The sequence below is a fragment of the Gopherus evgoodei genome, chromosome 7 (assembly GCF_007399415.2).
Source record: "Gopherus evgoodei ecotype Sinaloan lineage chromosome 7, rGopEvg1_v1.p, whole genome shotgun sequence".
NCBI lineage: Eukaryota > Metazoa > Chordata > Testudines > Testudinidae > Gopherus > Gopherus evgoodei.
The window spans coordinates 8,166,229-8,189,823 of record NC_044328.1 but is presented as its reverse complement, the minus strand read 5'-3'; the positions used below and the strand labels follow the sequence as shown (position 1 = coordinate 8,189,823).

Sequence of the window (23,595 nt, the reverse complement as noted above, 5' to 3'; positions counted from 1 at the left end):
CACGCATCTAGGAGCCCACAGCCTTCTGGGCATGCTCAGTGGAAAGCATAAATGGTGACATTTTCAAACTTGGTTGCCTCAGCTTGGGCATTAAGGGCAATAATATCATAAGCAGCCTCTGATTTTTGGGAGGCGCCTCAATTTCTTGATGCCCACCTTGAGGGTCCTGAAAGGAGCCTGACTTCCAGAAAGTGCTGCCTACTGAAAACTCCAGTTGACTCTGAAAATGAGATCCAAGGTGTCTTAAACTGGGGAACTGATCATGAAGGCATCCAAAACCAGAAGCTCCCTTTGAAAATGTTGGCCGCGATCCATATGTACATTTGAAAATGTTAGCCCAGCTGCCCATATTTGAAATTATTGATCAGCACTTGTGGCTCATAATGACCTTTGTTTAAAAACAGTGTGTATGAAATTATGAAATACCAAGTGTGGAGGTTTTGTATTACCCTAGTGATGGGGTCTCTCTGCAGCTAAGAAGCCAGACTCAGTCATTCATCTCATTTACTTCCAATGGCTATGCATTTTAGGCTTTTTCACGCTAGTGAAAGACCCTGTATGACATGGTCTTCACTGGATTTCCTGGAAGTGCACGGGGAGACAGGTTTTTAGAAACCCAGCAGACAGAGTGATGGCACAGGCGGGGCGGGGATTGCAGAAACATGTGGTCAGATATCCTTTGCTGTTCAATGTAGCGTGCCCAATTCTTTTGTTTGCCAGTGTCTCTTTCTGAAAAGGGGATCGCTTTTAGTCAGTTTCTGATCCTGCTTTCTACATATATAGTCTGCAGCCAAAACCATTGCTGGGCTGTAATTCCACGGCTCTCAGTCTAGGTTTTTGAAGCTGTCAAGCCCAGATGACTACACAGCAGGCTTGGAGTTGATGAATATTTTAGGAAGCCACCTTGTAACGGTAGGTTCGTGGTCTTACATATTTCATAACACAGCCATTTTCTGAAAAGGCAGCAGGGAACATTAGATTGTGGTCCCATTGGCATTTCCACTTTAGCTTATCCCCAAAAGTTTGTAGTTTTTATATTTTGTGCTTTTGCTTTAAAATGCATCAAGACAATTACACCAATTAAACATAAAAAGCTCTTTGGAAAAATATCATAGGTGCAGTTTGATAAGTGTGCTTATCAATACCAGGGGGACTGAAGTCCTGGGGGAGTTTGTGTGTTCAAGAAGGCCTGTGATTAAAAGGATGAATCACAATCAGCAGGGCGGGTTTTCACCAGGAAGTTAAAATGATAAGCCAAGGCAGAGAGAAAGTCAGCTGCGGAGGATACAAGGCCGATGAAAGTATCAGCACTCAGGCTTTGAGAGCAGAGGGAACAGAGGGAAATTGGAAGATAAGGCAACATGAGCCTAGTGGGCAAAATAGGTTGATGACAGCCATCGCTGTCTAACACAGCTGATAATGGGGAGTTAGAAGTATTTGACTGACATTTGTTTTAGAGAACAGTTTCCTACATTCCCACTCCGTAGGGACAAAGGTGGCAGGAGATTGGATACTGCTCTGGAGCTCAGCCATTCCTATCTAGCTTCATGGCTTTCAGTTTATAACCTGCACGATGCTAAGCCTCTTGTCTTCAGATCCCCTAGTCTGTGGATATAATTAATGCCTCGAGTGGCAAAGGATTTTACAAAGGCAATTTCAATCTATGCCTACGTAGCTCTGCTCTGTCTATATTTGGGACAAATCTTGAGTCAAATTCTGCCCTGAGTCACACCTATGAAGTTGCACAGTGTATCAGTTATCATGGAAGATGGCCTTTAAATTTTAGGGGTTTGTTGGAGCAGTATATTGATACACTAGTCTTAAGACACTTAAGACTTAGGTGCAAATCTTGGCTTAATTAATTATAAATAAAAATGATTATCATATCCAACAGTTGCTTGTTGTCCACTCAATCCAGATTATCTATCTTTGTTCACATGCTTCAGAAGGAATGAACAGACCAGGGCAATTATCGGGTGATCCATCCCCGATTGTCTAGTCCTAGCATCTGGCAATTGGAGGTTTAGGATCACTCAGCTCAGAGCATGGTGTTGCATCCCTGAACATCTTGGCTAATAGCCATTGTTGGACCTATCCTCCATGAACTTATCTAATTCTTTTTTGAACCCAGTTATACTTTTGGTTTTCACAACATCCCCTGGCAATGAGTTCCAGGTTGAAAGTGTGTTGTGTGAAAAAGTACTTCCTTTTCTTTGTTTTAAACCAACTGCCTATTTATTACATTGGTTGATCCCTGGTTCTTGTGTTATATGGAGTGGTAAATAACACTTCCTTATTCACTTTCTCCACACCATTCAGATTTTATAGCCTTCTATCGTTTCACCCCTCAGTCGTCTCTTTTCTAAACTGAATAGGCCTATTCTTTCTTATCTGTCCTCATATAGAAGCTGTTCCATACCCCTAATCATTTTTGTTGCCCTTTTCTGTGCTTTTTTCTATTCTAATCTATAATTTTTGAGATGGGGCAATACAAACTTTACACAGTATTCGGGGTGTGATTGTGCCATGGATTTATATAGTAGCGCTATGACGAAACCACCCACTTCTATATACACTTGAAGTCAGTGTAATAAATAACAGCAAAGGAATGATATCCCAGAGTAAATTTTTGGTCTGTTTAGTGAATGGACTCTGGTTTTCATATCCTTTGTCATTAAGAGCCAAATCTTGTTCTTGTTGAACAGAATTGTCAAATTCCAATTGACAACATCCCAAAGTTGCAAGGTAGTTGGACATGGGAGGCAGAGGTTAACTGATTTATCCTTGGCAAAATAAGCCCTAAATCTCTTTTCTCTGATGGATGGTAACTGGAAGAAAGTGCCATTAAAAATGGCTGCACTTTTTTCTATAATCTGGGTAATCCAGAAGAAGAATTTATTAAAAATGAGTGTTGGAGGCCCAGGGGTCATTTATTCTTTGAGCAAAACATCTCATCATAAAATTTCTTTTAAAAGTTTAATTATTAATAGCTCTAGGAAAGAGAGGTGTAACCAAATTATAATGTAGGGACAGGATGCAAATAAACCCTAGAGTAAGATCTTTCAAAAGTAAAAAGTGCTTCTGTAGCCCACTGAGTCTGTAGACTCTGAAGACGAGTTCTTTGTAAGCTCAAAAGCTTGTTTCTCTCATCAACAGATGTTGGGCTAATAAAGGATATTCCCCACTTTGTCTCTCTCAAAAGTAGTTTGGTTTAAAGGCTGTCCAACATATATTCTGCTGCTCTGATCCATATAATTCAACAGATTTCCAGTAAGGATTTGCAGTCTCTTTCTACCATTATAATAATTAATCATTCTTTATTAATTTGGGTCATATTTTGTACAAGTATCTTTATAAATGGTTAATAAATGATGATGATGATGATGCAAGTAGAGCTGAGTAAATATTGGAATTGTTTTGGTACGTTGGCAATTTTGAAAATTTGGAGGTAGAAGGGGGAATTTGCTTCCTGTCGGACCGCAAATGAATATTTTCCTTTTTTTTGTTGAATCAACAAATTGAAAAAGTGATCATTTTGGCTTAAATGAAACATTTTATTGAGGCAAAACATTTTGTTTTGATGTTGACCATTTTAAACAAATTAAAATGAATCCAAATATTGAAAATTATGAATATTCAAAAAAATCTTGAAATGATCCTGTTTTGGGTTGAATGTTTGTTTCATTTTGGTTTGGGGTGGTTTTTACCTTTTAAAAAAGTAAAATCTAGCTATATTTTGAAACAAAACGTATTAATTTCAGAACAAGAGATACTGACACATTTTGCTTCTAAGATATTGAAACAAAATGTTTCATCTTAGTAAAAATAAAAGCAAAAAAGCAAGGTTTGGGCTGCAATTATTCACTGAATTCACAAAGTGTTTGTCCATCCAAAATGGTTTTTTGATGAATAAACTGTTCACCTGAAAAATTTAACTCGGCTCATTACAGACCCCTTTCTACACTAGCACGTAAACCATTGCTTCTACCAGTGTAGCTTGACCGTTGCTGAAAAATAGATGCCAAATGTGCTGGTGCAGAAAAAAGCAAAATAGCTCTGAGTCAGGAAAGAGGTTTTTAGCCACTCTGGAAATGTTTCACACTGTCCGGCAAAGAAAAAGAAGCTTCTTTAACTGATGAATTGCAGTAGGATTCTTTAAGTGAAGCTAGAGATAATCAAAACAAATAGTCCCATTTTTGATAACATCTTTAAAATGGTTACTGCCAGTTATGTAGTTAATACTAGTGTTGATTAAGGGCTGGATCGAACTCGGATTGCAGTACAAGTGGGAGTTGAATTACAACCTCAGTTTTGATTGCCTGCAAATAATGAGGCTTTGGACAGAATAGCATCTGACTTGTCCATCACTGGAAATGGATGTTCTTGCTTTAATCAAGTATTAACCCATAGTTCAGGCTACTGTCAAGAAAATGGTCCATCTTGGGGCAGGCAAATCCTTAATGGAGACACATGAGGATGGCCCATCTGCTCTCACTCTTGCCTCCGGGAAAGAGGTGATAAGTTCAAAACCAATAACAGGACTGTGCCCTCAGAATTTATGCTGATTTAGCAGTGCTATAATTCAGAGAGGATATCAAACTAATGGCCCTTTGGTCTGTTCCAGGGTGTTCTCCAAATAGATGTTAACAATTAAAGGGGACTTTTTATCAAAGGTGTACTTTACTCCATAATTCCTTACGTGCAGCATGGAGTGCCTTACACTGATATTTCTTATCCAGTGAACAAACAAGCATTTTCATAGCCAGACTGCCATCTGGTTTATTAACTTAACATAGTTTTAATTAGATTTGAACCAATGAAATGTCTGATGGGACACGGAATTTTCTTTTTATGTTTGTTAATTAGTGAGAGAATATTGGTCATTATGGATGTGAATTAAACTAATGTGCATGCAGAGTCTGATATAGAGGAAAGACTAGGATTCTGCATAGAATCATAGAAATCTAATGCTGGAAGGGACCTCGAGTCAAGTGCAGCCCCTGCTCTGTGGCAGGACAAAGTATACCTAGACTATCCCTAACAGGTCCAACCTCTTTTTAAAGATCTCTAATGATGGCGATTGCACAACCTCCCTTGGAAGCCTGTTCCAGATATTAACTAACCTTATAGTTAGAAAGTTTTTCCTGCTCTCTAACCTAAATCTCCCTTGTTACAAATTAAACCCTTTACTTCTTGTCCTACCTTCAGTGGATACGGAGAACAACTAGTCATCATCCTCTTTGTAATAGATCTTCATATATTTGAAATCTGTTATCGGGTCCCCTTTCAGTCTTCTTTTCTCAAAATTAAACAGGTCCTGTTATTTTAACCTTTCCTCATAAGTCAGATTTTCTAAACTTTTTTATCATTTTTGTTGCTCTTGTCTGGACTCTCCAGTTTGTCCACAGCTTCCCTAATATGTGGCACCTGGACAGGAGCTCTGCCAGCTGTTTTGGCACTCTAGGCGGCAGAAGGTCTCGCCCCCGAAATACCACCAAAGACCGGGGCGGCCGAAGATCCGGCCACTGTGGTCACCGCCCTCCAAATGTTAGTGCCCTAGGAGTTTGGACACAGTGCTTCAGCTGTGCTTACTAGCGCTGAGGAGAGCGGGACACTTATCTCATATGTCTTATCTATGAGACTCCTGTTAGCACACCCCAGAATATTAACCTTTTTTGCAGCTGAATCACATTGTTGAGTTATATTCAATTTGTGATCCACTATAGCCATGAGATTCTTTTCAGCATCACTACCACCTAGCCAATTATTCCCCGTTCTGTAGTGTGCATTTGATTTTCCTTCCTAAGTGAAGTACTTTGCACTGGTCTTTATTGAATTTCATATTGCTGAATTCAGACCAATGGTGTCATGGTGTCCCAGCATGGTGTCATCTTTAAATTCTATAAGCATACTCTCCACTCCATTATCCAAATCATAAATGAAAATATTGAATAGTAGCAGACCCAGGAATGATACCTGCAGGACCTTCCTAGATGTGCTGTCCAATTTGAGAAACAAACTATTGGTAACTGCTTTCTGAATACAGTCTTACAGCCAATTGCGCATCCACCTTATAATAATTTCATCTAGTGCACATTTCCCCAGTTTGCTCATGAGAATGTGGGATTGTGTCAAAAGCCTTACTAAAATCAAGATATATCATATCTACTGCTTCCCCCCTATTCCCTAGGCCAATAACCCCGTCAAAGAAGAAAATTACATTGGTTTGGCTTGATTTGTTCTTGACAAATCCATGCTGGCTATTCCTTATAACTCCAGTATCCTCCAGGTGCCTACAAATTGATTTTTTACCAATCTCGTAACACATCTCATAATAGAGAAGCTTAATTTTAGCATTGAACATCAAGGCATACCCGACCAATCAGAGCATGCCACACAGTGAAACACACCCCAGAAATCAAAGCAAAGGACACACCAACATTCCCCACTCAGAAGCTAGTGGGGATGCACTGTGAGGTAGAGTTAAGGCTGTTGGAGGGATGTTAAGTCTGGTTTTATAGAAGGTCAGCATGGCTAGAATTTCCAAGGCTTGTTATTTTAGGGAACACTAGTATGGTCTTTCAAAGTTCTTTAGCTTTTAGTTACTGATACAAATTTAATTCCACCTAAATGAGGTCTTCTACTGTGGATTAAATGTAGTGGACAGCATATGCCTGGACTTTGTTCATTTTAATGCTTTAACTTCAGTCTATCCGTTGCAGGTCTCTGATGGGTTCCAGTAAAGAGCCAGACCTTGTGCACCTGGAGACGAAGACGGTGGATGGCCGTAAGTACATTAGTTTCCAGACTGTATTGTCATTATCAGCTCTGTTGTGCTCTGGGTTGGCCTGCCATTCTGATGACAACACGCTAAAGTAGAGGAGATCTTACTCTTCTTCTCTGTTCAGTCTCTCACGGGCAGGGTCTTAAAGCAGCTACCTCAGTTCAAGGCAGAGCAGCAGCTCCTCCAGCTAGCTGAAAGGGTGGTATTAACAGGCTGTGGAAGGAGCTTACCTGCAGGATGGAGGATCCCCATGGGATATGGAGCCTTTTAAGGCAATCGGTAAAAGGATACTCTCTTCTCCAGTTTATCGCTACCTGCTCCTCCATTGTGTTTACCCCTTCAACATTTCTTTGCTCTTATGGCCAATATTCCTTCTGCTTACAACTCCAAACTCTTTTCTCAGGCTTTCCTTGTTGGACAGAAGTTTTCTCAGGTCCGCTGATACCTCTGCTGGTCTTTTCACCACTCCCCTGTTGCCTGCTGTTTAATCTTTCCGCTTTCCTGCTTCTGCAGGTCTTTTCCTGTGGCTTTTTTCCTGCAGCTTTCAATTGCCTCAGGCGGTTGTGAACCTCACAAAAGCCACTCGACTCTCCTGAATGTTCTCATTTTTAATTCCATGATGATTCTCCTGCAAATGTCAGCTTTGCTGCAATGTAAATAATAGATTTGCACCATTTGCAGGATTATTTATTTTTTTTGTTTTTATGACATAATATATTAACTTCTGAAAAATCCCTGTGAGTCAAACTCTGTTCTCAATTACACAGCAAAGTCAGTGGTGTTCTTCCAGATTTATGATGGCAGGATTTAGCCCAGAAACTGTCAGGGAGAGAACTGTCTCAAGACAATTTTTTTGTAACTTGCTTAGCATTATGGGTAAGAAATTATTCTTCAGAGGATGAATTTTAAAAGAGACCATTGGAATAGAAATTGTATATATTTTTAATTTCCTTTCCATTTAATAACACATTAGATTATTAAAACTGAAAGAACTTTAAATATCTCAGTGCTTTTTACCATTTGTGTCTTTTCTTTCCTTTTTTTTAACTTTCACATTTCCTGGACACAGAAAGGAGGCTGATCCGTCCTTTCTGCTCCTATGGAAGTACTAAATAGTAATAAAATATTCTACTATGACACCCTCTAATGGAGTAGTTACACTGTTGAACTGTGTTTTGAACAGTTACTGTAGTAAGTGTTTATTAAGGGCTATTCTCTTGTAGTGACACTATAAGGTTTATTGACTTCATGGTATGCTCCATGATCAAAACTCCAATTCCTCTTTTCTCCTCTTTTTTCTTCTTCTGGTCCAATTCTAATTCTTGTGCCATAAGAAGAAGAATACTTTAGAAGAAAAGGCCTATATAAATGTAGAGACAAAAGTAATAAACATTATTATTTCCATTTTACAGATGGGGAAACTGGGGTACAGGTAGGTGAAGTGACTTGCTCAAAGTCACATGGTGAGTCATTACCATAGTTGAGAATAGAACCCAGGTTGCTCAGCTGTCCGATTTTAGCCACTAGACAAACTTGCCTTCCCTGAAGATAATTTCCACCTCCCTGATTAGTGAGCAAACCGTTCTCCAATGGAGGAGAGTAGCATGTAACTGGAGCAGGGAAAGGGTTGTTAATAAGATGCTTTTTTTCAGGCTCAGAGTTACAATTTGTGAACTATTTCTCTAATCTTTTGCAAGGACCACATGTTTTGGAGCTAATCAAGGGTGAAAATTCAATAAAGGGATTTAATTTGAAAAGGTATCCCTATCGAAACAAAGTAGAAAAAAAATCACCCAGCAATTGAAACTCAGGATCTAAGCAAAAGCGCCTGACCTCAGTGCAAATAACAAGATACTTTTATTCTTGCGCCTTGTATCTTTCCCAGCAGACGCTCAGCAGTATGTTAACCATGGCTTCAGATGAGAGAGGATAGAGATGTCACCGCAGTAAAGTATTAGAAAATCTGGCTGGTAGGGTTGTGAGAGCATTTATCATCATCTGACTTAGTCCTGGGCATTCCCAGCCAGAATACTAATAACTTTTTCCTGACTGTGTCTATGCCTTCTGATCTCTGATCATGGTCTGTCTTCATATATTTATTTATTGTTTTTCTATACATAATGTTAAAAAATTTACAAGGAAAAAAGAACAGTCCCTCAGCTAGTATAAATCTATATAACTTCACTGATTTCAGTGGAGCTATTCACAATTACACCAGCTGAGGATCAGGTCTTTCATGTCATACGTTAAATTGTACGATCAATGCTAGTGCTTGAACTGGAGTCCCCCAAAAGTGGCTGGGTATGTGATTAATTTGGTATGGGAGTTATATGGCACTTTGATTATTATACAGTGTTAACTGATGTGATTTAAAGTTTTAATACTCTTGGTTAATTTCTGTTAGAGTGCCAAGTGTAGTGGATTTTGATCTCCAGTATAAAATCCAAGTACATAGAAAGTGATGTTTATATTTAGTGGTTTTTCTTAAAGTCCAATCTGGGCCAGATTCTAAGTAAGAGCCAAATGGCAATTGTTGTGTTTTCAGTTGGAAGGAATTCATCTGAGCCTTATGTTACATTTCCATTCATATGACTTTGTGTCCCTAAGGTTCCAGTTTGAGTTTGGAATAAATTCAGAAACTCATTGACCAAAAAAAGTCAGCAGAAGCTACAGATTTTTTGCCTGGTTTCAGGTCAATGCTGTAGAGAAACAGTTAATTTTATGTAGATCTGAACAACACCATAAGTTATTTTCTGTAACCAGAGAGCAGAGAGTATCCTGTTAGAAGCTAGAGCCAAATTAGATTGAAACTTAACCAAAATCCCCTTGAAAATTCTATAAATTTTTGAGAAACTTAGCTGGGCATTACGTTTATAGAAAAAACAAATGAATTTTATGAAAAAAATAAAGTTTTGGGGGTTCTTTAAGTTAAAGAATGTTTCATTGAAGGCTGGGGCCAAATCTAATGCTTGAATGTAAACACGCTGCACAGTTCAGATTGGGATTCACACCAAAAATCTGCAGTTTTAATCCCTCTAGGGCTTTTAATATAAACATCTTGATACATACTGTTTGTTTGTTCTGCTTTTCATGAGAGGTAAATAGCTGTGAGTCAGGAGACCTGGGTTCTATCTCCTGATCCTCCACCAGTTTGCTGCCTGAACTTGGGCAAGACAGTTAGGGCAACATTTTCAATCATGGGTGTGTGGCTAGGCACCCACACAAAAGCAAATGAAAGATGCTGAACTCCTGCAATCTCAACTCTAGTTAATTCAGATAGCGTAACTCCTGTAACAAAATATTGTTGACCGGTAGGTAGTTCAAAAGATGAATGCCCACATTACATTTGCAAAATACTACAGCACCTGCAGGCAATTGAATAAATGGGACATCTAGAATACGAGTCTTCTGTTCAGAGCTGGGCAGGAAATGGATTTCCCATCACACACACATTCACCAGATTTAAAGAAAAGTCCCATCCTGATTTGGGGTGAAAAGTTGAAATCTTTAATTTTTGTATGGAGGCAAGAAAACAAACAAGCCAACAAATCTGAAATGTTTATTTAGATTTTATAATTTATCTTAAATGTCAAAACGTTTCAACAGTTTTGAAACTTTTTTCCAAAAAAATGTTTGAGTAAAAAAAAATTGTCAAAACCCACTCTTTCCTGGAAACTATTTACAAACATCATAATACGGCTCAAATTAAATGTATTCCTCTCTCACCCCCCCCCCAAAACAAAACAACCAGTGAGAGGACCAAAAATAAGCCACCCTGGCTAAAGAACAGAGTAAAAGAGGTGATTGGAGGCTAAAAGGTGCCCTTTAAAAATTGGAAGTCAAATGCTACCGAGTAAAATAAAAAAGGAGCATAAACTCAGGTAAGTCAAGTGTAAAAGTATAATTAAATAGGCCAAAGGGGAATTTGAATAGCAAAAGACACAAAAACTAAAAGCAAGAATTGTTTTAACTACATCAGAAGCAGGACGCCTGCCAAACAAAAGTGGGGCCACTAGACGATTAAGTTGCTAAAGGAGCATTAAGGGAAGACAAAGTCCTTGCAGAGAAGCGAAATGAATTCTTTGAATCAGTCTTCACTCCAGAGGATGTGAGGGAGTTTCCCACACCTGAGCCCTTCTTTTTAGGTGCCAAATCTGAGGAAAATGTCCCAGATTAAAGTGTCAATAGAGGAGGTTTTAGAAAAAATTGATAAATTTGGTCTGGACAAGGAGGTAAACAGTGAGGTGGCAAAATTTGCAGATGATACATAATTACTCGAGATAGTTAAGTCCAAAATTGACTATGAAAAGTTACAGAGGGATCTCACAAAACTATGTGACTGAGCAACAAAATGGCAGATGAAATTCAATGTTGATAAATGCAAAGTGATGCACATTGGGAAACATAATCCCAATTATACATACAAAATGTTGGGGTCTAAATTAGCTGTTTACCACTCAAGAAAGAGATCTTGGAGTCACTGTGTTTGATTTCCTGAAAACGTCTGCTCAATGTGCAGCAACAGTCAGAAAATCTAATAGAATATTGGGAACCATTAGGAAAGAGATAGATAATAAGATGGAAAATATCATAATGCCACTATGTAAGCCTAGGGTATGCCTACACAGGGCCAGCTTTGGGCCCCAGCATGCCACGCCGCGGGGGGGCGCACTGCCGGTTGCCGGGAGGGCAGCAGGCGGCTCCGGTGGACCTCCCACAGGCATGCCTGCGGAGGGTCCACTGGTCCCACGACTCCGATGGAGCTTCCGCAAGCACGCCTGTGGGAGGTCCACCGGAGCCGCGGGACCAGCGGACCCTCCGCAGGGATGCCTGTGGGAGGTCCACTGGAGCCACGGGACCGGCGAGCGGCAGAGCACCCCCCCGCGGCGTGCCGCTGTGCTTGGGGCGGCGAAATGGCTAGAGCCGGCCCTGTGCCTACATCATGCATACTGCAAGCTGTTCTGCTTGCCCTGTCTCAAAAAAGATATATTAGAATGAGAAAAGGTACAGAGCAGGGCAACAAAAATGATTAGGCCTATGGAGCAGCTTCCATTTTATGAGAGAGTAAAAAGACTGGGACTGTTCAGCTTGGAAAAGATGAGTAAGGGGGTGTATGATAGAGGTCTATAAAATCAATGAATAGTGTGGCGAAAGTGAATAGGTAAATGTTACTTACCATGTCACATAACTAGGGGTCATCCAGCAGGTTTAAAACTAACATAAGGAAGTACTACTTCATACAACTCATAGTCAACCTGTGGAATTCATTGCTAGGAGATGTTGTGAAGGCCAAAAGAATAACGGGGTTCAAAAAAGAGTGAGATAAGTTCATGGAGGCTTGGTCCATCAATGGCTATTACCCAAGATCATCAGGGATGCAACCCCATGCTCTAGGTGTCCCTAAACCTTCCACGGCCAGAAGCTGGGAGTGGACAATGGGATGGATCACTTGATAATTGCTCTGTTCTGTTCATTCCCTTTGAAGTATCTGACACTAGCCACTGTTGGAAGACAGAATACGGGGCTAGATGGACCATTGATTTGACCCAGTATGGCTGTTCTTTTGTTATGTTTCCTGGAAAAATTTGATCTAGACAAATCAGTATTTTCCAACAAAAAAATTAATTAATTCCTGAGCAGTTCTGCTGCTGCTGCTGCAATCTTACTCACAATAGTACAATAACTACTTTTTATAAATACAAGTTGGAGGATCTGGTCCTTAAATGAGTATGTGAGAGGGACTTGCATTTATTTGGATAAATGTTGATAAACTGAATATCACAGATTTATTATTTTAAAGGAAGGGATGAAAAAAAGCAAAGAAATATGAAGTGGTAGGAGAAATTCTGGGTTTTGTTGATATTTAATAAGTATCTCTGTCTATTTTACTGTTTTTCTGCTACATTGATCTGTTTGTTGATTTTTAATTTAAATTTGACTTGTGCTGTTTTGTAATCATAGGTAGGGCCGCATCCTCAGCTGGTGTTAATCAGCATGCTATGGTGATTTTCAGCAGCCAAGAATCTGACCCATAGTTCTGAACTACAAGACTGTGTTCCTTTCTTCTTTCTGTGTAGGTATTGCAAAGAAAAACATAAGAATTACAACCCTGGAGCAGATAAATACTCCATCTAATCTGATCTCCTGATATTTTTCAGGTATCTAAAAGGGTGTCATCAGGAGGAGGGGGAAAACTTGTTCACCTTAGCCTCCAATGATAGAACAAGAAGCAATGGACTTAAACTGCAGCAAGGGAGATTTAGGTTGGATATTAGGAAAAAGTTCCTAACTGTCAGGGTAGTTAAACACTGGAATAGATTGCCTAGGGAAGTTGTGGAATCTCCATCTCTGGAGATATTTAAGAGTAGGTTAGATAAATGTCTATCAGGGATGGTCTAGACAGTATTTGGTCCTGCCATGAGGGCAGGGGACTGGACTCGATGACCTCTCAAGGTCCCTTCCAGTCCTAGAGTCTATGAGTCTGTGAGTCTATGATATTCTGCCTCTGACAATGGCCATTTCTTTCAGAGAATCCCCAGAATGCCCTATGACTGGGCAAAAGTGTGTCATGGGGATAAGTAATTTCTTCCCAACCATAGCTGATGATCAGAATTTTCCCTAAAAATAGGATTGTTAGTTCTTCTAATTGTAGCCTAGCTATTGGAAATGCAGATGGTGCTCTCATTCATTTAAATATTAAATCCTGGTTTTGATGTGTAGTGCAGCAGGTGGAATAATAGGAATGAAACCAGATTTGTTAGTATATCCCTCAGAAATGAACTGGCTTCATTTCACTGTTCTTTAACATTTGTTATCTGTGAGTATGTTGCTGGCTGCTTGTGAAAATGCTTGTGAATCCTGAATGTTCCATGAATAATTATTCATCTGAACCTTCGCACTAGGAAATGAGTTATTCATTATTTACTATTCTCTTATTTTAAAAGTTTCAATATTCCAGTCCAGGAGCAGAAACAATGCCTTATGACTTAGATGGCCAGTAACACTCCTGAACAATGCGTTTATGTCATGGAGGTCATGGAAGTCACAGAATCTGTGACTTCCAGAGACCCCCATGATATTCTTTGCTTCAGTCCCAGGGGCTGTGGGACTCTGGAGCTGGCAGCCAACAGGGCCCTGGCATGGTTCCAGTGACAGGCGACAGACTCCTGAGGAGGGCCTCCTCAGGAATCCAGCAACAGGTGACAGTCTCACAAACAGAAGGAGAAAGGAGAGGAAATATAGTCACCCTGCAGCTCCCAGCTGCCGTGAGCAGAGGGGGAACCCCACAGCTCCCAGCCACCATGGTGGCAGGGGAAACTACAGAGCTACTGCAGCAAAAGTCACAGACGGGTCATGGCTTCTGCAAATTTTTTTTTATTGACCGTGACATGTCTGTGACTTTTACTAAAAATCATCATGACAAAATCTTAGCCTTAGTCATAGTCACTTACACCTAAAATCGCAAAATATTCAGCTTGCTCCCAGTTCCTAGAGACCAGTCGCATGTCCCACATCAGTTTATGCTATAGATATCACACCAAAGACAATGCTGGTAGTCAATCTTATAATAAACCTTGGTCTGTGTCTTAAAACCTCTCTTAAGCTCCCCGGCGCTTTGCTGCTAAAAATAAGCTTGTACCAGCTGCTAAGCTCTGCTCCCTGCTTTCAGCTGTATCCACTGCTGCAGCCACCATCCCTTGGCTTCCCTGGGGGCTGCCTTGGGAGCTGTATCCTGGGCACATACCACTCTGCCCTCTGTGACTTCCCCATAGCATAAGGTGCACTGTAGGTTTTGCTTTTTAGTTTAATAAGTCATAGTTTGCTAAGATTGTAGAGCTTGTAAGTTTCACCTGCCTTGTTATAGTTTGCTGTTTTGTTGCTCTGTATAGTTGCTTGTTATAGTTGCTTAGAATTGTGATATTTGTTGTTTTGCCTAGTCGTTGATTAAGATAGATTTAAAAAAACCATTGCCTGGTTGTATTCTGTACCTGTTTTATTACTTTGTATAAGCTGCTTGTAATTTATATAAGTTTAATTAAGTTAGAGGATAGATAAGGTTTTTACTGCTTGAATTCGTCTTCCTGCTGTCCCAATCTCTCCCTGAACTTTCCCCTGTCTGTTTTTCCCCCGCTCCAATCTCCCCCTCTGTGTACTTCTCTGTGTCTCCCTGTGGTAACTCCTTGCTGCTCCCTCCCCCGTGTAACTTCCCAAACCCTTTGCCGCTTCTTTCCCCTTTTTTGGGGGGGTGTCCCTCTAACCCTTCTTTACACCTCTCTGCTGCCTCTCCCTGTATCCTCTGTGTTCGTGCCCCCGCTCCTCCGCTGCCCCTCCCCTACCGAAGATCACCATCACACTGCTCCATTTGTCTTCACCCCGCTGCTCTGCAACTTCCCTGAAGTGCTCTCCGCTGCTGCAACCTGCTTCTTCCCTCAGCTGTCTCCCCCATTCTCCATGTGCCTTCCCATCGCTTACACGTTCAGCGCCCTCCCCTCTTGCTGCTCCCAGACTCCCCTTAAGTGCGCTCCAGCTGCTCTTGTCTCCCGTACCTCCAGCCGGCAGGCTCCTGAAGACTGCTGCTCTGGGCTTCACCCTACAGGGCTTCAGAGTCTCTCGCTGCTTGCAGCTGCACTCTCCTCTCGTTAGTTACCACTAATCACTCACTCCCCTCCACCCTTCCACTTCTTGACCCAGGCAGTAATTTTCTACATTGCATAATTTTACTTATCACCCATATTGTATTATTGCACTGTGACTCACATTTTACTTGTGGTTATAACACCCCATTAGTTGCCTCCATTTTTCTAATATACTTTGTATACCATTTTTATATAGAAGCTACCATTTTATTTTGCATTCTACACTGTATCTAGAGTTGTTCCTATATAAAGTTGAGTTACTTATTGACTGTACTGTATCCCATTGTGCTGAACCCCACTTACTGTACCCCACTGTTAAAACTCCCTACACTGTTCAATAAGAACCTCCCCCTTATCATTGTCTATTGTAAACACCTTATACACCCCATCCCATCGCATTTCATTGTTAAATTCCCACCACTTCCTTTTTCCTTTAATAAAGAAATTAATTGGCACCCCACCTGTGTGGTAATTGCTCCCCAAGATCCCATATACCTGCAGGCAGGGACACAGCCCTTCAAAGAATCCAAACAACAAACCGTTTCTTTTTGTGAGCATCTTTATGTGGCCTTCCCCTAGAGTTCAAGCCCATGGGATGAGAGCTCCTGTAACTTCTTCATGGGTGGAGGGAGCAATCAATAAAGTCTTTGTCCTACAATGGCCCATTTAGTCTTGATGGCTCTTCTTCATGAGCAGGGGAGCCACTCTTCCTGTCTAGGTTCACAAGTTCATAGCAGGCATTTTTACCATTATAAAGCAAAACTTACATATTACGTTATAGTGTGAGATCCAGACATTACAAGGAAGGTTAATGCATGTAGCAACTTGCAAGCATTTTATAGAGTCTAAACACATTCTTACAAGTCTAACACCTACTTTGAACAATATTAACATACAGGTGAGCTGGTCTGGTTTCCAGCTATGAATTTATCAGCTGATAGCTACAGACTTGGCAAGAGCTGGCACGGGGTTTGCCAGTGACACACCCACATCATCATGAAGTGCTGGACACAATCTCCCTGAAGAACTTATCAGAGCCAGAAGAGACAGAGACATCTCAGTTTGCTGCCTTCACAGCTGTCAAACTCCAGTTGTGTTTCATGCTACTCCTTAACAAGAGCAGATTTAGTTCCTGGTGTTTCTCCTATGGAAACGGGAAGCTTATTTTCTCATTGTTTCTCACAAGGATTTTTGCACCTTAGTTAGAAATATCTAGTATTGGCCAATACCAAGGATCATGGTTTAATTCGCAGTACTCTGGATTCTGCTCTGATCAAAGATGGCAGTTGCTGTGTTTTTCTCTCTAGGCAGAGTATGGCTTTGTCATGGTGGATGTATATTAAGAGCAGCAGCTGTTGTTAGAGGTGAGGATGCTGGAAATGAGAAGCATAATGTCCTAATTACCTATGGCAGGGAAAACATCTGTGCAGGAAAAATAATTAAATTAATTCCAGAGCTTAGCAACTGAATACATTAAATGGCATTAATTAATGCTAAATTATGAGCGCTTCCTATGGAATTGCATAAAAAGTCCCCATGAACAGAATGCCAAAAGAGATTGTGTTTAATGTTGACACAATGTGAACAAGAATGATTGGCCCTTTTTTGTGAAGCCTGGTTCCCTCTATTTCTGGGCTCCAAGACAAAGGAAGTTTGGCTGGAGTGAAAATATGCATCTCATGCTTTGGTCCATTGACCGCCAGAGTTATTTAGTCTGAATGATGACTTCAGGGGGTTAGCCAATTATTAGTAGTTAGGAGCATTTTGCAATGACAGCCTGCAGTCCTTTCCTGTCAGATCTGATATACGTGCCTATAGCCAAGCCAGCTACAGACTGGATTGTCTTAGAACAGTGGTCAGCACGTGCACATGCTGCAGCAGAGCGCCCGTTCAGCTGGAGCTAAGAACACTTTAGAATGGTCTCCCCCTGCATGCGAAAGAGCTTGTGACTCTGGGAGCAAAGCAGAAGTAGAAGGGAAGGAGTGGGTGTGGAAAATAAGTTGTCCTCACTCCAGAAAGTCATCTAGATCATGGCAGAAGGAGAGTGGGAGAGAAAGGGGCTACTCAAAGGAGTAAGCATTCATAGGATCAGCAGTTCTGGGTAGCATGATCCTTGATCACATGGATAGGGCTAAGCCAATGGCTAAATTTAGGACTGAGAAAGAATTTTCCCCAGGGCATGTTGCTCTTTTGATGTGTTGTCTTCCACTGGGGCTTTCGGTTGAGGCCATCTTTTATGATCGGGTGGATTTATTTCACATGCTCAGTAATTGTAAGGAGGAAAGACCTCAACCTTCTGTCGCCTCCCATTCTTTTTCTCTTCCTTCTGTGGTTTCCTGCTAACAGGGACAGTGGAGAAATGACTCTGAAAAGGGAGATTTCTTGATTTCATTTCATGTGCTGGCTAGTGTGCATATCTACTATTGCCCCCAAGTGGCTGGTCTAAAGAAAATCATATTGCAGAGAATGAGAAGGTATTCTCATCATGATATCTGGATTATATCAATTAGTCTTTTGTAATGAAATTTGAAAATGCAAAGAATTCTATACTGTATGGACTAATAATATTTAGCCCTTAAAATATCCAATGTGCTGTGCAAACATAGACCCCAAATCATCTACAATCTAACTTTACTAAAGCCCATGGATTTGTACTCTGTGTGTCTGTTTTAAATAGAAGACAACATCCTTAGAAATAAGAAAAAAAACTTCTAAATGACGGATTTTTTTGTAATGATTAAATAGAAAATGATGAAAATCTGGCCATTTCAATTTCAATAGAAAAAATATTGTTTCTCTGTTCAGAGGGATGTAATTATACCAAGCTAGGGACTATGCTACTCCAAAGAGGAAGATGATTAGAAGTACTTTCAAGATTAAATGCCATTTAGAGTTTGTCAAGCTAGTGCTAATGCTAAAATCCTTCTTTCTGTAAATGAGCTTTGTCCTCATACAAACTGCAGCTCCTTAATTGAGCTGGAAAAGCTGAAATGTATGACGGAGGCTCTGATTCTCCACTCTAGTTAAAGCTTTTAATCTAGGGGACTCCTACCTGGTACTTTACTTGACACACTGTATAGCTGGCAAGCCTCCTGAGATGTGGCCTGAAGTTCTCATGAATTTGTGAGACTGTGTGACACTACATGGCACAGACTGGGTTAGTCAGTCTGGGAGCTAGAGCGTCCAGAAGAACCACAGGGTTTCTCTTCTCCAGCAGCCTCAATAAAGAATCCCCTCTATAGTCATAAGAACGGCCATACTGGGTCAAACCAATGGTCCATCAAGCCCAGTCTCCTGTCTTTTGACAGTGGCCAGTGCCTGATGCTTCAAAGGGAATGACCAGAACAGGGCAGTTTCGAGTGATCAGTTGCCTGTTGTCCAGTCCCAGCACCTGGCAGTTGTAGATTTTTAGGAATACCCAGAGCATGGGGTTGCATTCCTGACTATCTTGGCGAATACCTATTAATGGACTTATCCTGCGTGAATATAACTAATTATTTTTTAAATGCAGTTATAATTTTGGCCTTCACAATATCTCCTGGCAATGAGTTCCACAGGTTGACTGTGTGTTGTGTGAAGAAGTACTTCTATATGTTTGTTTTAAACTTGCTGCCTATTAGTCATTACCACTGAGTCCTGACTCTTCTCTAGTGCAAAAGGCCTCTGATTCGTAAAAAGACTCAGGCATGTACTTAATTTCAAATACACCTCTACCCCGCTATAACGCGACCCGATATAAAATGAGTTCGTTTATAGCAGCGGGGTAGCAGCGGGGCTCCGGCAGTGCTTTAAAGGGTCCAGGACTCCAGCGGCCGTGGGGAGCCCAGGGCCCTTTAAATCACCGTTGGATCCCTGCTTCTGCTACCCTGGGGCTGCAGCAGCGGGGCTTGCCGGCGATTTAAAGGGCCTGGGGCTCCCCGCAGCGGCTGGAGCCTGGAGCTCTTTAAATCACTGCTGGAGCCCTGCTGCCCCTACACCAATATAACGGGGTTTCAGCTATAACGCGGTAGGGATTTTTGGCTCCCCACGATCGCATTATAGCGCATAGGTGTATGTGGGCAGTCCTCTAGAACTCTGCGGATCTAGTCATGGGCTTAAAGTTAAGCATGGAGCTAAGCTTACACAGTCAGGGCTGTAGGCATTATACACCACTGTCCTCAGATGCGGCCTCCATCCTAAACACCTTAGAATGGAAGAGTGTTATGAAGTGAGATCAAGATCGCTTTGACAGCCGGCCCTGAAGGCAAATGAGCTATAATGCTGAGCAATGCTGCCACAAGCTGGGTATAAGGAACCGAAGAGTAAAAGGGTGGAAGTTAGTGTCAGGGCTTTGTGCTTTACAGTCCATGTTTAGACTAGCCAAAGCCAGTTTACCCACCCTAGAGCCACCATACCAGAGACATAGGGGGAATACAATAGCTGTTATGCCCAGGAAAGAGGGGGCATTATGATATGGCTGTGAAAAAAGCTAATCTGGTCTTGGGATGCATCAGACAAGGTATTTCCAGCAAAGTTAAGGAGATGTTAGTACCATTATACAAGGCACTAGTGAGACCTCATCTGGAATACTGTGTGCAGTTCTGGTCACCCATGTTTAAGAAGGATGAATTCAAACTGGAACAGGTTCAGAGATGGGCTATTAGGATGATCTGAGGAATGGAAAACCTGTCTTATGAAAGGAGACTCAAAGAGCTTGGCTTGTTTAGCCTAACCAAAAGAAGGCTGAGAGGAGATATGATTGCTCTTTATAAATATATCAGAGGGATAAATACCAGGGAGGGAGAGGAATTATTTAAGCTTAGTACCAATGTGGACACAAGAACAAATGGATATAAACTGGCCATCAGGAAGTTTAGACTTGAAATTAGATGAAGGTTTCTAACCATCAGAGGAGTGAAGTTCTGGAATAGCCTTCCAAGGGGAGCACTGGAGGCAAAAGACATATCTGGCTTCAAGACTAAGCTTGATAAGTTTATGGAGGGGATGGTATGATGGGATAGCCTAATTTTGGCAATTAATTGATCTTTGACTACTGGTGGTAAATATGCCCAATGGCCTGTGATGGGATGTTAGATGGGGTGAGATCTGAGTTACTACAGAGAATTCTTTCCTGGGTGTCTGGCTGGTGAGTCTTGCTCACATGCTCAGAGTTTAGCTGTTCGCTATATTTGAGGTTGGGAAGGAATTTTCCTCCAGGGCAGATTGGCAGAGGCCCTGGGTGTTTTTCGCCTTCCTCTGCAGCGTGGGGCACGGGTCACTTGCTGGAGGGTTCTCTGCACCTTGAATTCTTTAAACCACAAGTTGAGGATTTCAATAGCTCAGACATAGGACAGGGAGTTGTTACAGAAGTGGGTGGATGAGATTCTGTGGCCTGCATTGTGCAGGAGGTCAGACTAGAAGATCATAATGGTCCCTTCTGACCTTAAAGTCTGAGTCTATGAGCAGTGCTAGAGGACTGGAGTAGCATCTTGGGGCCTGTGGGCAGCCAGAGGGTAAATGCACAGCTCTGGCACTGGCACAGAGATGTCCCCAGGAGGGTAGTTTGGGGCATGGGGGTTACTTGTAGCCATCTTGAAGAGCATAGAGCTCAGATGCACTGTGTGCTCCTCATGCACTGCTGATGATCTGGCCCTGTCTGCGCCTCAGGTCTATGTTTGATTCATTAGTTGACATTAGATTTGATTTAATTAGAGTGTAAGCTTTTTGGGGCAGGGCCTTTTTTTGTTCTGTGTTTGTACAGCACCTAGCACTGTGGGGGTCCTGGTCCATGATTAGGGCTCCTAAGCACTACCACATTATAAATAAATAATATACAGCACCCAGAGCTCTGCAGGGGCATATTTTAAAATAAACCAGCATCAGTAATGAAGGAACGGGCCAGGTGAATGGAGAGGAAAGCAAGAGCCTGTCGCTGATCCTGCAGCATTAGGAGAGGTCTGTGCCCTATAACTGACCATTATTTTGTTTTGTCCTTACGATTTCAGATGCTCAGTACATCACCTGCAGGATGCAGAACTGCACCGAAGCCACCCGGAGCAAACCATTTCCAGGCTACATTGACCCTGACTCCCTGATTGTGCAGGACGATTATGTGTTTGTTCAGGTGTGGAACACGTGTTCTCTGAATGATTCCAAGTAATTCTCCTCCCTGCCCCTCACTCCTTAGATATACATACACACACACACACACGCAACCAAGCGACCAACCTGGAGTGCCTCATAAGGGAGCTTCACGGAGTGCATCAGCCCATTCGAATGCTAATTGGTTCCTTCTGACTCTGTTTCAAGTATCTTATCAACATGAGGCCATGGAGGTGCTGCCTGGAGCGTTCAGGATGCGTACTGGAATAATCCTCATTGCCAATCAACCAGCCTCATCATGCATTCCAGGAGTAGACCCTGCACCACTCGGCTTTAAGTTGATGTGCCAGTCACTTGATATCACAAGTACAGTAGACCAATCAAGGCTTTTATTGAGTGAGAGAAAGGAATAGAAGAGGGGAGGAGGTGATAGGGGGAAGGACGGGGGAGAGTAATCAGCCATTATTGTCATGCATGGATTACGATTATTGAGACAAGGATGGAGATGAGATGTATTCAGCCAATCTCTGTTGTAGGTGAGAGCCGGAGAATGCATCTGAACAGCCATGTGTTTCATTATCCTGCTGCCTCTGCCTATTTAACAAGAGAGTTGGCGAAAAAAAGTGCAGGGACAGTGTACGTGAACTGGAAATAATCTGGTTTCAGAATGCCTTCTGAGACCTTCAATATTTCTGACTTGTTGGAGGGGATACCTGATCCTTTTGGGGTTGGTCTGGACTTGAGTCTGTGCTGCTGTTTTAACTTGAGTTAATTGATTGCTAATTGACTTAAGGTAACTAACACAGCCGTAAATGCTTGTTTAGATGGTCTGGTCCAGAATACAAGCATTTGTGGTTTAAGCTAGGATTTAACTAACACAGGGGAGGTGTCTATACTAGCATTTATGTGTTAGGTAATGCAAATTAAAGCAGGTCCACAAAGTAGACATACCCTTTGATTGCAAATCAGGTACTGGTGCTAGTGGCAGGGGCGGCTTAGTCGGTGGGAATCTTTCTTCAGTATCATAACTGAAGCATTGCTCTGGTATCATTGTATTGGTGCTGTGCTGCTGGACGTGGCTTCTTGCCAGATCCCAGGGTGCACAGGGTGACAATAGGCATGTTAATTCCATGCTGGCTAGTTACATTCTACCTTCTCAAATCATCCTTCTCTTTCAGTAGGATACAGTGGATTTCAATTTCCTGTTTTCAGCAGTTGTGCGGCGTTACTCTGTGCTTTTAATATATGCTGCATTCCACCCTAGAGCTGGCGGCATTTCAATGGTTGTGTGAAGAGGCAACCTATAAAAACCCTCAGCAGCCAGGGGTATTGTGAAGATTAATTTGTTGCTGTTTGTACTGTGCTGTGAGATCAGCTGGGGAAAGACAGAAAAGAAGTATGTTATATTTAATTTTTAAAGGATTTCATTTTAATCAGTAAATGGTTGACTTTTCCAGCTGCCTAAAAAACTGAAGAAAAAATTCCCTATCCTTGATAACTTACAGTTGCTGAAAGGAAAAAACAAACAAACCAAAAACTTGTGCTTGTGGACAACTTTTGCTGTCAATACTAGCTGTCAATCAATGAATTCGAGATGAATATTATGAAAGATAGTCATAATTTCATTTCTTTTGTCTGTTGTGAATCATGACCACTCTTTTTGAATCACTAGCGATAATGCCTTTTAAAACACTCCCGATTGCAAAAAGTCTTTGTAAGACCATTCTTAACATTAAGTTCTGCTCTGAGGAGCTCTGAACATACTAGTTCTTTGCACCTATATTAGCACCTTCCATCCAAGGATTTCAAAGTCTTTTCTGAAGACTGATTAATCCTCATGACATCCCTGTGAGTCAGGTAACATGATCAGATTCTTTTCACGGGTGGGGAAAAATGGAACACATGCAGTTGAACTCCAGCATTTTCAAAGCTGGGTTGCAAAAGTCAGGCACCTCAGTCCATGCTCAGGACCTATATAAATGGCCTGATTTTCAAAGGCCGATTGACTTTGGGATCTGTGGGTGCTTTGCTAGTCTGAATGTCAGGCCACTTATTTAGATGCAGAAGTATGGTGATGTGCAAAGTCATACAGGA

At 41.5% G+C, this 23,595-nt stretch overlaps 1 protein-coding gene across 1 annotated transcript in view; it reads left to right on the top strand.

Moving 5' to 3' along the window:
• LOC115655346 (VPS10 domain-containing receptor SorCS1-like) overlaps window positions 1-23,595 on the top strand; it is a gene marked incomplete at its 5' end in the record, with an annotated part of 426,699 nt that overhangs the window by 316,684 nt on the left and 86,420 nt on the right. The window contains 2 exons of the mRNA XM_030570701.1: window positions 6,723-6,787; window positions 21,405-21,523. Of these exons, the coding sequence (XP_030426561.1) occupies window positions 6,723-6,787; window positions 21,405-21,523 (184 nt within the window). The remainder of the gene's footprint in view (window positions 1-6,722; window positions 6,788-21,404; window positions 21,524-23,595) is intronic.